Source organism: Halichoeres trimaculatus, unplaced genomic scaffold (genome assembly GCF_033239565.1).
Source record: "Halichoeres trimaculatus isolate MK-OKI-2021-1 unplaced genomic scaffold, fHalTri1.1 fHalTri1_scaffold_14, whole genome shotgun sequence".
Classification (NCBI taxonomy): Eukaryota; Metazoa; Chordata; class Actinopteri; order Labriformes; family Labridae; genus Halichoeres; species Halichoeres trimaculatus.
Genome location: NW_027437192.1, coordinates 2,511,141 through 2,527,888, shown reverse-complemented (window position 1 = coordinate 2,527,888; position 16,748 = coordinate 2,511,141). Strand labels below are relative to the sequence as shown.

Here is a 16,748-nt window from a genome sequence, read left to right as displayed (position 1 = left end):
AGGACGCCCACTTAAGGACCTCAAACTGTTCATTTCAGACTGTTGCATTTCATAATCAGGCTGCTGTTTAACACTTTAATGACTCGTTATGAACAATGAATCATCAGAAATGAAGCTAAAGTTAGAGCGAGGGTGTGTGATCATTGTGCCTGACGGAGAATAATGGTTGTTGAAATCAAATACCTGGGAGGAGTCGAGGAAAGTCAACTAACCTCTGTCTGTCTATAGTAATCCTTATGTTTACTCTGTCACATGAAACCACAAAAGTGTGGTCTGACTCCTTTTGTTATTATTTGTAAAAATATGTTGATTAATAGAAACTGAACCCACTCCCACTCCCAGTGCAGTCTCCCAAAGACGGGACGTGTCGAGTCGTGTAAAAGTCATGCAGAGAATGTTTGGAGTTAAACCCTCCTCTATTTTAGAAGACCTTCATGTAATTTGGGTTTGACTTCAATTGACGGCTTATAAAGGCATGCACTCACATTCAGATACGCTCCTGCAGCTCTGCGAGAAGCCATCTGAACATCACAGAGCTAACAAAAGACGTTCACGCTCACGGGATTTAATCCAGTCTGGAAAAAAGATCAACACCACATTTCTCTAAATGCAGCATCAGGACATATCCTCAGTTTGTCTAACTTGTTGTTGTTGTGTGTTTTGTGGATACCTGATGTACTCTTTGTATGATGAACGTGCTCTGTGTGCAGTTAAAGCTGTTATATAATTTCAAGTGGAGAGGACGTCCTGTGAGTGAAGTGATTTTTACTGCTCCTGCAGAATGAGCATTTCCTGTAAGGTGTCAATGAAACTGGTCTGTTTTTTCTAATGATAATTTGAATGCACCTGGGGAAAAAATCATACTCAAAAATCTGACCAAAAACACACCTGTGTATGAGGAAAACTGTTTCTTGGGTCTCCTTTGATTTGTCTCCTAATTTTCTTTATAGTTTACTATTTCAAAAGGCATGATTGTGACCTTAATAAGGAAAAAAAAGGAGAAAAAAGCTGTTAACAGATGTTCGTGTTGGCCTGGTCTGTGGTGCAATGTTTCCCAGCATGCTTTTCACACATAGTGCAAGGTTGATGGTGGTGGCTGCAATGGTATTGTGACAGGATGAAGAAAACTTTTCATTTTATTCTGGTACATTGGTCCGTATGGAGGATGCATTGCAGTTTTCAGACCATGAAGGAGTTCATGTCATATTAGGGATGGGCGAGTACCGATACCAGGTATCAGTATCGGGCTGATATCAGCCTTTTCTCAAGGTATTGGTACTTGTAAAGGCTGCTGATAACAGCAGCGAATACTCAAGGCAAAAAAATCTTATGTGGAACAAGTCTTCCTTGCCAGTTGTTACTTTGAAAAATACTTAAACTCTGACAGCTTTATTTTCTGATAGTTTTATTTCGCCCTTTTCACATTATTTTAATGTTTATTTTAAAAGATCGTAAACTCAGAGACAGTAGTTAGTGTATTATTTTGGACTTGATGTCAGAAGGGCTGTGCTGTCTAATCAAAGTGATGTGTCACTGTTAATTAAAGTTTTATGTATCAAAAGTACTAGTAGTATCTGTACCAGGTATCAGTGAGTACTCACGAGGGATGGGAATTGATAAGATTTTATCAATACCAATGCTGTTAACTATCCTGCTAATCCATCCAATTCTTTAATGATTCCCTTATGGATTCTAGCAAATTTTGCATGTGGGTAAATGGTCTGATTTTCAGTGGCAACAATGCCAAACATACATCCCAGCATAGATAACTGCTTCTTCAAGTTGCTGGTGTTTCCACTCACTTAAGGTTGTGCAGTAGGTGTAACTAAAATTAAGCCACAATCCTGATGCTTCTGAACCCTGTCATGTTAATAAGGGAATTGATTAGCAAAAAGATTGACAATAGTGATTCTTTGATGGAACTGTTAACGATCCTCAACTGGAATTGGTTTTCAATTCCCGTCCCTACGATGGAGTACTTGTACTGGTATCGGTCTAAAAAAAAGTGGTATCAAACATCCCTATCTCATACAAGTATTTGTCACAACTTCGCTGATCTGTGGTTGGCGAAAGAATTGAATTTTTCTCACACCAGGCAGAGTAAAAAGTACCCGTTCAAAGTGGCACAGAGAGTCGGGAGAAAAGATTTTTCTCTGATAGACCCTCATCCATTCAGTTTATTTATTTATTTATTTTTGCTCTGAGAGTAGGGACGAGTCCCTTTCATATTTGAACCGGTATGGCACTGATGACCGTTACCTGTCAATCGGTACTCAACAGTACCAGTTTTCAGCACTCTTGTGTGTATTTATGTGGTAAGACACATTGTTTTTTTTTCAATAATAAAATATCAAAGTTTTTCAATCCAGCACTTTTAGATCAGATTCAAGTCCCAAGTCTTTGGTCACGAGTCCAAGTCAAGTCTCAAGTCTCTGTGTGCTGCAAGGCACACACTTGCTGGGTAAAGTGGTTACCATGGTCACCATGAAAAAAAAGGAAGGAGTCACATTCAGCTTGTCAGAGTTTCCTCAATCTTAATACACCTAAAAAGAAAACAGAATGATTGTTAACGAGTCCCAAAGTCTGAAGTCTCTGTGTGCACAAATTAAGTGCGACTGGAGTTAGAGTCCCCAACTTGAATCCCCAACTCTGATTTTACTTGAATTAGTACTCGGTGCTACGGACAGAATTTGGTTTGATTCTGTGCTCGTCCAACTGATCATCATGGTTTCTCCATATTTGCTCACCCAAGATGTAAACTTTTATGGAGAAGGCCCAAAAAGACTCAGTGATGTTAAGTTTAGGAAGAAAGAAAAAAGTTTAAACAACATTAAAAATATTAAAAAGAAACATGCTGTCTCGTATTTATCTATTTCAGCTCTGATGTGTTTATTGTCCACAGTTTTCTAGCAGAGACCCAGTGTGGGTTTAAAGTTGATCATCTGTGTCTGTGTGTGTCAAGGTGCTCTCTTTTACCGGTTTTATTGTGAGAAATGTAATTTAACTGAGCTTTTTTTGTTATATTTGGGGAAAGATGTGAATTGATTAAACTAAAATGATGTCAAACTTACTAGAATATAAAAAGAACATCAGAAAAACATGCACAGTGGAGCAAACTTTGTTAGCTTCAAGAAAACGTCTTTCCCAGTGAAAGTAGAAAACATGTTTTATTTCTCTCATATTTGTTGAGTTTGCGTGTCTGTTTTTGACCGAAAATCTCCAGTTTCCCTGAGTTAGGAGACAGAAACATCCAGCATTAACTGTTTATCGCTGAAATTCATGAGCACAGAGCTTTTCCCGTCCCACTCCACCTGACCATTAACACGGTATGATGGAGATCTGGCTCTAGATACGCTGAACTTTTTGAGTAGTTTTATCAATTTTACAGCCTTTTAGTTCTTGAGGGAGCAGAGGACGACTTGAAGGACGGAGAGGAGCACATATAAAAAGTGAGGAATATGATAAGGCATTTAAAGGTACAGCTAAGAGAGAGGTGTGGGAAGTGTAATGAGGAATATTGGATCGCACTGATACTAAATTTAGCCCAGAGTTGTGTTTCAACAGGAGAGGGAAGGAGAGGGCAGAGGAAAGAAAGAAAGGGGAGTAGGGGGCACCAAAGGAAAGAGGTAAAGAAGTACAAGTGATTAGTGCAGAGTAGAGTTTCACTAGTCCAGAAGGAAAACAGGAAGGAGCTGTGGAATGAGGTAATGGAGGGAGGATAGATTTCTGACCACACAACACGCTCTGCTGTGGTCCTTCAAGGTCCTTCTGTCCCGGTCTGAGCTGAACTTAAAACTGTTTTTATTCATTAACAATCAAATAAGGTGTCTCATAAATGCCAGAATGGTTTAGATAACACTTAACTATCTTTATCGTAACTTTATTCCCCCTTTGAATTTTGTCTTTACTGAGAGTTCAGCTCAGAAGACGCAGGAAATACAGAGAAATAACTCAGCGAAGAGCTCAGTGTCACATCGTATCGTCACAATGCCCAAAGAGATTAAATATAACACAAGAAGAATGAGATGAAAGCCTGATAGTAGTACAGAAAAAAACAGAGCAAGAGACTAGAAATAGTACAGGAAACAACAACAACCCTAAAGACTACAAACAATGCAAGTATTAGCAATCCAATAGACTACACATACCAAAGGAAGCAACCCAAAAGACTACAAATACTACAGGAAACAACTAAGCAAGAGATTACAAATAATACAGGAAAGAACATCCCTAAAGACTTCAAACAATACAAAAAACAACAACCCTAAAGACTTCAAACAATACATAAAACAACAACCCTGAAGACTACACACAATACAAGAATCAACAGCCCTAAAGACTAAACACAATAGAAGAAACAACAACCCTAAAGACTACAACCAATACAAAAAACAACAACCCTAAAGACTACAAACAATACATAAAACAACAACCCTGAAGACTACACACAATACAAGAAACAACAACCCTAAAGACTAAACACAATAGAAGAAACAACAACCCTAAAGACTACAACCAATACAAGAAACAACAACCCAAAAGACTACAACCAATACAAGAAACAACAACCCTAAAGACTACACACAATACAAGAAACAACAACCCTAAAGACTACACACAATACAAGAAACAACAACCCTAAAGACTGCACACAATACAAGAAACAACAACCCTAAAGACTAAACACAATACAAGAAACAACAACTATAAAGACTACACACAGTACAAGAAACAACAACCCTAAAGACTACACACAATACAAGAAACAACAACCCTAAAGACTACACACAATACAAGAAACAACAACCCTAAAGACTAAACACAATAGAAGAAACAACAACCCTAAAGACTACAACCAATACAAAAAACAACAACCCTAAAGACTACAAACAATACATAAAACAACAACCCTGAAGACTACACACAATACAAGAAACAACAACCCTAAAGACTAAACACAATAGAAGAAACAACAACCCTAAAGACTACAACCAATACAAGAAACAACAACCCAAAAGACTACAACCAATACAAGAAACAACAACCCTAAAGACTACACACAATACAAGAAACAACAACCCTAAAGACTACACACAATACAAGAAACAACAACCCTAAAGACTGCACACAATACAAGAAACAACAACCCTAAAGACTAAACACAATACAAGAAACAACAACTATAAAGACTACACACAGTACAAGAAACAACAACCCTAAAGACTACACACAATACAAGAAACAACAACCCTAAAGACTACACACAATACAAGAAACAACAACCCTAAAGACTAAACACAATAGAAGAAACAACAACCCTAAAGACTACAACCAATACAAGAAACAACAACCCTAAAGACTACACACAATACAAGAAACAACAACTCTAAAGACTAAACACAATACAAGAAACAACAACCCTAAAGACTACAACCAATACAAGAAACAACAACCCTAAAGACTACACACAATACAAGAAACAACAACCCAAAAGACTACACACAATACAAGAAACAACCCTGAAGACTTCGAACAACACAAGAAACAACAACCCAAAAGACTACACACAACACAAGAAACAACAACCCTAAAGACTTCAAACAATACAAGAAACAACAACTATAAAGACTACACACAGTACAAGAAACAACAACCCTAAAGACTACACACAATACAAGAAACAACAACCCTAAAGACTACACACAATACAAGAAACAACAACCCTAAAGACTAAACACAATAGAAGAAACAACAACCCTAAAGACTACAACCAATACAAGAAACAACAACCCTAAAGACTACACACAATACAAGAAACAACAACTCTAAAGACTAAACACAATACAAGAAACAACAACCCTAAAGACTACAACCAATACAAGAAACAACAACCCTAAAGACTTCAAACAATACAAGAAACAACAACACTTAAGACTTCAAAAAATACAAGACTCAACAACAACCCTAAAGACTACACACAACACAAGAAACAACTAAGCAAGAGATTACAAATAATACAGGAAATAGCATCCCTGAAGACTTCAAACAATATAAGAAACAACAACCCTAAAGACTACAAATACAATAGGAAGCAACCCAAAAAACTACTAATAATACAGGAAACAACAAAAAAGAGACTACAACAAACACAGGAAGAAGTATTCCAAAAGACTTTAAAAAAAAAGCATGAAACAGCCTTAAATGGCCACAAATACCACAGGAAACAACATCTTAAAAGACTTCAAATAATTTACAAATCAGCAAAGCAAAAGACTAAAAGTACTACATGAAATAGCATGGCAATAGACTTTAAAAATGACAGGGAGAAACCAGGAAAAAGCCTAATACAGGAAAGAACAAGGTGAAAGACTACAAAAATACAGAAATAAAACAAGTTGAAGGACTTCAATTAACGGGAGACAACAGAGCAAAAAAACAATACAAATACCAAAAGATAGAACAACTTAAAAGACTACAAATAGCATAGGGAATAACAAGGTTAAGACTTCAAATAACATAAAAAAGCACAAGGTGAAGGACTTCAAATGATGAAAGACAACAGGCCAAAAAACTACAAAAACAGGGAAACTCAAAGTAAGAGGTTACACACACATGAAGAACTCTGTGAGAGACAACAAATATCACTGGAAATGACATAAAGACTACACATTATGCTGAATAAAACAAAGAACAGAGCTGAACAAACTCAGCAGCTCATTACGCGGTCCTGCAGGGTAACTTTCATCTCAAACTTCATTGTTAAGATTCCAGTTTGTGTCAGAATGAAGGAAACATTTAATCTGGTGTGAAGAAGAATCAGTTCAGCGTTGTCCTCCAGGTGTGTTGCTGACAGTGTGTCATGTTTCTGTCTTGTGTAACGCTTTGGTAAACTGATAGTTGTTCTCTGCATAGAGGATTTGTATGTCATGTTCTTTCACACATGAACTTTGAAGACACGTCAGGCATGATCACCCTCCTAAAACTTCATAGAGAGCTTCCTTTTCTTTACATTTCACTTATTTTTGCGATTAAACACCCTCCTTTGTTCAGACGTGAATATTTCCAGCGTTAAAATGTGTCATCAAACACATCAGCACCGTCGGCCTAATTGAGACATCGGGCTGCTATTGTTTGAGGCCGTGTTGTGAGCTGGCGTTCAGTTACAGCACATTGTGTATGAATCAGCTCAGGTTTCACTGTGTGTTGACTGGCATCTCTCCTCACACAGCATCATCTTATGAGCATGTATGAATGTGTGTGTGTGTGTGTGTGTGTGTGTGTGTGTGTGTGTGTGTGTGTGTGTGTGTGTGTGTGTGTGTGTGTGTGTGTGTGTGTGTGTGTGTGTGTGTGTGTGTGTGTGTGTGTGTGTGTGTGTGTGTGTGTGTGTGTGTGTAAATCCATCCATCCATCAGTCAGTCCGTCTGTCCGTGGACGCACTAAATCAGGAGCTGCTGAAAGGTGACTGCACGGACGTCCAAAGTGTCAGCGGCAGCAGACACAACTCAGCACCTTGTCAGTCGTTTTCTCGAAGCTCTATTGTCAGACGTGGATGAACAAAAAATATAAACAAGCCCTGCGGTGTTATGCTATATTTGAAACATGGATATAAAGTAAAAATCCTGGAAGTTCAGATCCAATGAGTAGGTTTTTAAAACGCTCTCCTCAGGCCTTCAGGAGGCTGGCCAATCAGAGGGAAGGGGTTTGATGTGCAGGAAGCCTTAAAGACACAGCAACTGAAATATGTTTTTTCAGACAGAGGCTGAAAGAAAGGTTTTTCAATAACACCAGTCAGCGAAAAATAGCTTTTTCTTAATCATGTCAAGATACTGCAGCCACACCAGAGGCACAGACTTGAAGAAAAAACAACACCCAATACCCCCTCTTTAACACGAGATTAGCGCCAGAATCCACCAGACCGCTGAGAGTCAGAGGGTATGTTTTAATTTTTTGAAAGTTTTGCAAGTTTAGAACTTAAAAAAAAAGAAAAAGATTTTGCATATTTTTTGCAAAATTTAAATTAAAAAAAATCAAAAAATTTTGAAATTTAAAAAAAAAATTTAAAAAAATGAAATTTGGGATTTAAAAAAAAAAAAACTTACAAAAGTGTTTTTTTTTAAGATATTTTTTTTTTACATTTTTATACAATTTCAAAATGAACTACTTTTTGCAAATTTCTGAAATTTAATTCTTTTTTTTTCAGTTTTTTTTTTTTAAAAACAGGCATTTCATGTACAAAATGTAATAAATTAAAAAAGAATTTTTGTTAAGATAATTGTTCACTAGATATTAACTTGACATGTTATGGCCCTTATAGCAAAGATGAATTAGATTTTATGGCTCTGAAACGACTTTAATCGCTGAGAGTCAGAGGGTATGTTTATACCTGTAATGAGTTTGGAAGGGATAAAAGAAGCTCCAAGAGGTTTATGTTGTAATCGCTGGTGTCAAAAGGATAAAACAAAGACACAAACAATTTACAGCAAAGCGAGACTTGTGCTGTGACACAGGGAAAGAAAGAGGAGAATAAATCTCTCCCAGGCAATTTCCATGGCGTCCGTCCAGACAGAGGTGATAAATCTAGAGGCAGAGCCCATGTTTCCGCTTCCATTAGAGCTGTTTGGGTCAACACGTGGTTTCATCTATTTATAAGATGGACTCCTTTCTGCCGGGGTGCCAAACAGAGAGTACTATCACACTCCACATTCCCCTTTGCTCAGGAACTACCTGGCTGTGTTTCCATCCATGGATTTCTGCTTAATCCTCCAGCCCAGTTTAGTTATTAATTCACAGACTGATTCAACCAGTTTGTCTTGTATTAGCTCTTCACACACACATACACACACCTCTCTTATTTCACACAGGAGCTTGTTGGCTGCTTTCAGTTTCTCCACCAGACGATTCCCGCCTCAGGTCAAACATTTACCTGTTCCATGAGCACACCTCAACACTCCTGCTGACAGAGCTTTTGAAGCTTTGTCCCCTAAACTCTAAAATGATCTGCACAATCTGTACATGTTTATAAGTCTTAGTTAAACACACACCTTGCTCAAACAGGCATTTTTTTAATCCTCTCTAACTTTTGATGCACTATATGTTGATTGTTTCATGTGTCCAACACTGTTTTTCTCAAATACTTCCAGATGAACCCGTGGATCCTCTCCACACACTTTTTTATGCTGCGTATTTGTTTCAATTTCATGCATGTTTTAGGATAACTTAACTTTGGTTTACAAAAGATCAACAGTCACTAAGATTTTACTGCTTTCACTAATAATGACCAAATATTACCCATGAGGCAGCTGTAGATCAGTGATCCCAGTCCCTATGGTCACAAACTCAAGTGTCCTGCAACATTAACAGCCAACCAACTTTCCATGCACCTGCAGCTAACCTCAGAATTTAAACCTGGATAATAAAATAAATCTAGAAAAAGACAAATCTGGAAAAAAATCACAGATTGTAAATTTGTGTAAGTGGAATTGACTATCTGCAAGCTTACCTGCTTAGTAGAAATGCTTGATATGTGGCAACACATTGGCATACCACAATAAATGATAAGTTGAGAAAACGATCAATATCATCAAATTCAGGTCTTCTTTCAATTTTTTTTAATTTACATAAATATATTTAATGTTTTTGTTTAATTTTTGCATTTTTAAAAATTTCTTTTATTTTGAATTTTTGCAGCTTTTTAAAATTTCAATTTATGTAAAATGTTTTGGTAGATTTATTAAATTTCTGAATTTTTTTAAATCTCAAATTTAATTGAAATTGTTAAAAAAATAAATTTCACATTTTTTGCACATTTTGTAAATTTCAAAACTTTTAATTTTGATTTTTTTTTACATTTTGAATATAAAATTAATAAAAATAAAATTTTGCATTTTTCACAATTGCTTTAAAATTCAAAAATTTTTGAAATTTGGGATTTTTACAGAAATCTCAGAAAATGTATTTTTGAAAGAATTTTTACACTCCTGAAATTTAAAACATCTTGAAATGTTTTATCAAATTTATTAAATTTATGAGTTTTTGTAAATTCTTTTTTTTTTCAAATTGTTGCAAATTTCTGAAATTTGAAAATTCTTGCAAATGTTGTTAGTCTTACACTTTATTAAATTTTTAAAATTTTTAAAATTTTAATTTTTGAAAATTTGGTAAGTTTAGGACATTCAAAATAAATATAATTCTGCATATTTATCACAAATGTTTTACATTCAAATCATTTTTGAAATTTCAGATTTTTTCGGAAAACTTAGAAAATGCAATTTTAAAAGAATTCATACACTTTTTTTGAAATTTCAAAACTGATTTTTTTTGTAAATTCTTAAAGTTTTTTTTTTGTATTTATTAAAAATGTAGACATTAAATGGACAATTCAAAAGAACTTCTTGTTGAGATAAAAGTGAAGATAAATTAGATTTTATGGTGGTGAGGTGAGCAGAGGCAGAATGGCTCCTATGATAGTAAAGGTTGCAGACTTCTGGTCATGGGAATCATGGCGATCAGACAACAAATACCATCTGATGATCCTGATTCTGCACTCTCTGACTGATGGGTTGGTTTCATCGACAGCTCTATGGGGAATACCAGGAGCACCAAGGCGGCTCTGGCAGACGAGAGGCCACACGCCTCCTAACAGAGCGGCAGATCAAGAAACATGGCAATCACCCCCGCAGCTACGGGAAGACACGGCATGGCCGCCGCAGCTATGGTCAAAACGGATACCACAGTCGGCATAGCAAACAGAGGAACAGGCGCCAGTCCAACATGGAGACAGGGCCTGCTGGAGAGCAGACGGCTGAACCTGACCACGGCGCTTCGATGAGGCAGAAACGCTCGTACTCCAAGTGTAGAGGTGAGAGAAGGGTTTAAAGAAGTGAGATGAGATAACGACACTTCATGACCTCTCTGTGTGTTTTTCTCTCAGACTGCATCGCACGAGTGCAGAGGTTCCTGGTGACCAGGTTAGGGGAGGACTGGATCTTTCTGGTTCTGCTCGGCATCACGATGGCGCTGGTGAGCTGGAGTATGGACTACGCCAGCGCAAAGAGCCTGCAAGGTACGACAACAGTGACTGCCAACACTTCCTGTAGCCTCTCCCTTTCATTTCATCACCCTTTTTCTTCTCCTCTTCTCTTTTCTCCCCCTCTCACCGACTCTCAGCCTATAAATGGATCTATGGGGAGCTGAAGGGGAACATCCCCCTGCAGTACCTGGCTTGGGTTTCATATCCCCTCATCTTCATCCTGTTCTCCTCCCTCTTCTGTCACCTGGTCTCTCCTCAAGCTATCGGTCTGTGGCTTTTTGATTAAATCCAGGAACGTTAAATAACATCTGTGTAACTTTAAATACTCGTATAGGAGTGAGAGGATGAAATGATCATCCTCCATCCTCAAATCATGAACCAACAAAGGAAAGACGCTCTCATCTCAGCTAATCAGTGAAATCAGATCCTGTAGCGTCTGAGCTCTCCAGGGTGCAGGATTATCTGCCTCAGCTTCCTGAGGAAAGAAAAGAAAGACATCCTGTCAAATCTTCTCACATGATTTGATTGCAAAGAAGCCAGTATTTCTGAACACTGTGTTCATATTTTTAGCTTGTGTAAGTGATTGTTGCACCCCCTTAAAAAGCCTCTGCCCCATCTTTTCCTGCAGGGTCTGGCATCCCGGAGCTGAAAACCATCCTGAGAGGAGTGGTGCTGAAGGAGTATTTGACTCTCAAGGCCTTTATCGCCAAAGTCATCGGCCTGACTGCTGCGCTGGGCAGCGGGATGCCGGTTGGCAAAGAGGTGAGTGAACCCAGGAACACAATTTCTACTTTCTACCCATAAAAACATCGTCGTCTCTAAGTTTCCGGCTCACCGTCTGGTTTCAGGGCCCGTTTGTCCACATCGCCAGTATCTGCGCAGCCGTTCTCAGCAGATTCATGTCCTTCTTCTCAGGAGCTTATCAGGTAAGCTGAAGACAGGAGCGCGACTCAGAGATGATCTCATGAAGATATTCCTCATCGGTTAACGTGTTTCCTGTCCTCCTCTTCCTCTCCGGATCAGTAGAATCCATACTGTTACACAGACATCCTGACAGTGGGCTGTGCTGTGGGCGTGGGATGCTGCTTCGGTACCCCACTTGGAGGTACTCAGTCTTTCACTAAAGCCAGACATTTGACAGTAAAATGAGCTGTTAGAGAGTAAATCGCTTTCAGGTGTTGGACTTTTCCTTCTGCACCAGGTGTGCTCTTCAGCATCGAGGTCACATCCACGTACTTTGCTGTGAGGAACTACTGGAGAGGATACTTCGCTGCCACGTTCAGTGCCTTCATCTTCAGAGTTTTATCTGTGTTCATCAAAGACGCAGGTATGGATTACAGATACAGTTTACGTATATTTGTCTTTTTCAATAAGTAATCATCAGCATATAATCTACAACATGTTTTCAATAAGAGAGGTTTAATGTGGCCACTGTGGACACATCATGCTGTGACCACTAGATGGTGCCCTTCTCCACTGTGCTGCACCAGGATGTTTTACTGCTCAGAGCAAGAGTTTCCACCTGTAGTCTCTGGTGAGGCTTCCTGAAAAGATTTAAACAAATCAAAAAGTGTTGAGAGGAGAGGAAAAAATAATAATAAGAGCACAAATAATGCAAAAAAAACATTATTAAAAACTACATGAAGAAACATCATGACTGTACTTTGGTGAGTAAATTAAAATAAAGATTCATAACATGCAAGCACCAAAAGCAGGAAGCAGCATTCAGTGAAGGTTAAAAATATAAAAATCAGAGTTAAAAACAATGATAGCCCTAGTTTTTTACAGTAGGGGAGACTGGGTATGGTTGTAACATGGAGAGAGGGATAAGATAGGAGTCATATGACCATTTCATAATTTACAAACTTCCTCCCTGATCTCACATGGTGATTGTCAGGGTTGGAAACAGGTGCATGCAGATTCAATAGAGAAAAAGCTGATTTTGAGATAAGAAAGTATTTTTTTTTTTTGACTAAGACTATATTTTGTTTAGTACTTGTACTATTCCAGGTAAAACTATTTGACTTGTATCAGAATAAACTGTAGTTTCTCAGGTAAAATGTGATACATTTTTCCAATGCTTATTTCAATCCACTATGCTAATACAGCTAGCTAAACAGTGGCTGACAGGGGTGGCGTGGGTTGTAATACATTTTTAAAAACTGTTACAACCTTCCACTTATTTATGTACAACAGAGAACATTTTCCTGATTTTATTCATGTTAGCTAACGCTTAGACAGTGGAAAGAAAGACAGACAGAGGTGTGCCTGCAGATGTTTTAAAAAAGCATCTGATGAAGTCACAAAGAACAGGAAGTCAGTCAGATCTATCAGGAAGGCACATGGGATCTGTCATGTTACTGCGAATCACTGCAGAGGCTGATAGTCCAGAAAAAAAAAAAGAAAAAAAATCCACCACTCCAGGGTTAAAAACAAGCATTAGTGACTTTGATTAAAAATACAAGCCAAGTCGAACAGGAAGTGAGTTATGGTCAGTCACAGAGAGAGACAATGTTCTCGATTGTTCTATTTAAATAAACCTCTTTTTGAGGGGTGTGACCTCTGTTTTTGCTTTTGTATCTGACATCACCTGGTGAGGTTTGTGATATTATTGCAGAGGTTTGAGTTGGTGCCATTTGTACTAAACAAATGTGGGAACTTTGCATTAAAGTCTGAGAACTCTGACTCAAAAAATTCAGTTTGTTGGAATTTCTGAGGCAAAATAATATTACAACCATACCCGGTCTCCCCTACAAAAATTATCATCAAAGCTATTACAATGAATGAATTTAACTCTTGGTGTATGAAACAAATCTGAGGGGGTAAAATGACATTTTGGTGTTTTAAGAATCAAGTTGAAAACCATAAATTGAAAAAGTAAAGTGAAGTGGAACTTTGAGGTGATGAGCCAGATTGAAAAGGGAAATTTCGTTCATTCATACATTTTCTATACCGCTTATCCTGTTCAGGATTGCAGGTGGCTGGAGCCTATCCCAGCATTCATTGGGCGAGAGGCGGGGTACACTCTGGACTGGTCGCCAGCCAATCACAGGGCTGACAAAGAGACAGACAACCATTCACTCACACACTCACACCTAGGGACAATTTAAAGAGACCAATTGACCTGGTGAGCATGTTTTTGGACATGAGTACCTGGAGAGAACCCACACATACAAACTCCACACAGAAAGGCCCACCATCAGCTGAGGTGGGGATTTGAACCGGTGACCATGTTGCTGTCGAGCTGCGGCGCTAACCGTTGCGCCACTGTGCAGCTCAGGAAATTTCATGGATAAGGAAAATAATGTTTCAAACCTTTTGGGTTAAAGATAAAGCAGCAGTAAAGTGTATAAGGGTATTTGGACCAAGATGTATCATAAATGCTCAAAAATTGAATTCAAGTAAGATAGTCAGAGTTTTAAGACAAACATTTATATAAAATAAACAACGAAGCATATGTATGCATACACAACAATGGGAAAAAGAATGCAAGGCAAACAAGGAGCAACATTAAGTTGATATTAATAAAAGAATCCCACCAAGGTAGAAGTAAACATGTACACAACAGCACAACATTTAACAAGCAATCTAGTGTTAGGGGATGAGTATTTACTATAAAAAAAAAATATGCAGGATATTCAAAGAAAGAAACTTTCCTGTTGACGGCCAGAGAAAATAAAAACTTAAATACAAAGATTTTCTCCAACCTGTGGAGCTGATGCTGTAAAAACCCAAAGTGCAGCTGATGCTAAATGTAACTAGTGTTAAACTGAAAATGAAGATTATTATAAACGGATGTTGTTAAGTTTCTCCTCTCAGCCTCTCCTTTGTCTTCCAGTTACGATCACGGCTCTGTTCAGGACAAACTTCCGCATGGATTTCCCCTTTGACCTGCAGGAGCTGCCAGCTTTCGCCATCATTGGGTGAGTATTTACATCCAAACCTCATAATGGGCTGGAAACTCAAAATCTGTGTAAATGTGGTGTTAAGTATATCTCTTGAGAGGGAAGAAAAGCTTTTAAGGCTTTTTCAACAATCTAGCTGCTTTTAGAGAAAATTTGTAATGATTTCTATAATAGCCTCACATCTCCTGCCCCATTATGAGCACTGTGTGATAAACGGTGTATTTCAGTGGAGTCTGATTAAAAGTATGATGTAAGTCGACTTATGTGGTGTGCTTTTGTTTGTGCAGGATCTCCTGTGGGTTCCTGGGAGCGTTTTTTGTGTATCTTAACAGACAGGTGGTGCTTTTCATGAGACGCCCCAACGCTATGACCCGCTTCCTGACCAAATAGTGAGTATGTGTGTCAGTCAAGCTTAAAAGATTTGCTTAAAGAGGGTGTATTGTGTTTTTTTAATGCCTCATACCATCTCTCTGGTTCTTCTGTAGTAGCTTTGCATGATATAAATAAAAAACCCTATTTTTCTCACACTATTAAAAAAAACTTCTGCCCCTGTCTGAAACTCTACATTTTAGCTGCTGTCTCTTTAAGGCTCCCCACCCCACAAACCCCCTTCTCTCTGATTGGCCATCTCTCTTGGGGCCTCTCTGGAAAAGCAGAATACCCCCTCTTTAAAGTCTTTAATGTAGATAAATCTCCTCTTTTCTTACTTTCTCTGTTTTCCCACCAGCCGGCTGGTCTTCCCTGCTGTGGTAACTCTGGTCATCGCCACCTTGACCTTCCCACCAGGCTTCGGACAGTTCATGGCAGGAGAGGTCAGAGTTCATGTCTCGTTGTGTTTCCTGTCCCTCAGTCACAGATCTTTATCCAAGGGTTCAGAACAACACAGAAAGGTGCTGTGTGTTGTTTTCATCTCCAAGCTCCAACTGCTCCCTCTCAGATCTGTTGTCTCTTTAGATTTCACCGCACATGACAGATACAAATCTACTGATGCTCTGTCACAGACTTCACGAGTACAGAAACCCCAAACTCAGACCTGTCAGTGCCTCAGGGAGCCATGAACACTGGAGGGACGGACAGCTTTGATCTGTCAGTGGCTTTAATACGCCGGGATGAATTCACTTAAGTGTGTAAGAAGCTCAAAGAAATTCATGTTGTTCAAATCCATTTCTGCACACTTTGCCCAAAGCTATATTTTTTTTTTTATGTGTGTGTGTGTGTGTGTTTGGTAAAGTGGGACAGCAGGTTACGTAAAGTGGGACACTCTGATGTTTTTAATAGTTGGGATTCACACTTAGGATGTGAGCTGAAAGCTCTGTTACTTAAAGCTAACAGAAGGAGTTTAAACTTATTAGAATAGAAAATAGTTTATCACTGAAGGGAAATTCATGAGTGACAGCAGCAACCAAGAAAACAAAAGTAAGAAAGTGTATAGAAAGTTCAAAAAGCTCCATGAGAAAATAGATGGTGACAGCTTGTCCATCATTGTCCGGTCAGCCAGCCTCCACCTCCACAGGGTCCAGGACTGAGCTTCTTCAGCAGTCTGTTCAGTCTCTGTCTCCTGGATCCTGTCTGCTCACAGCAGGTGAAGCTCTTCACATGTGGCGTTGGTGTCTGTTGTTAGCTCTGTTAGCCATGTCTGTGAATAGCATGATGCTACTCTGCCTTCTGGTATTCCCTCTGTTGCTAGGTTAGCATGGCTAGCTGGTCCATCTTATTGGAGATAGATCTTACGTTCCCAATAACAATGGATGGAGGGACAGGTCCATGTCGACACCCTAGAACCAGCACGTCCTCCTCACCTCTTTCTCCTCACC

General features: G+C 38.6%; 1 protein-coding gene across 1 annotated transcript in view; it reads left to right on the top strand.

Moving 5' to 3' along the window:
- The window catches only part of LOC141803547 (chloride channel protein 1-like), a 72,697-nt gene that overhangs the window by 20,946 nt on the left and 35,003 nt on the right, over nt 1–16,748 (top strand). The window contains exons 2-10 of the mRNA XM_074687654.1: nt 10,576–10,858; nt 10,931–11,062; nt 11,658–11,791; nt 11,878–11,955; nt 12,056–12,134; nt 12,231–12,356; nt 14,868–14,952; nt 15,222–15,323; nt 15,662–15,746. Coding sequence (XP_074543755.1) covers nt 10,771–10,858; nt 10,931–11,062; nt 11,658–11,791; nt 11,878–11,955; nt 12,056–12,134; nt 12,231–12,356; nt 14,868–14,952; nt 15,222–15,323; nt 15,662–15,746 — 909 coding nt within the window. The 5' untranslated portion in view covers nt 10,576–10,770. The remainder of the gene's footprint in view (nt 1–10,575; nt 10,859–10,930; nt 11,063–11,657; nt 11,792–11,877; nt 11,956–12,055; nt 12,135–12,230; nt 12,357–14,867; nt 14,953–15,221; nt 15,324–15,661; nt 15,747–16,748) is intronic.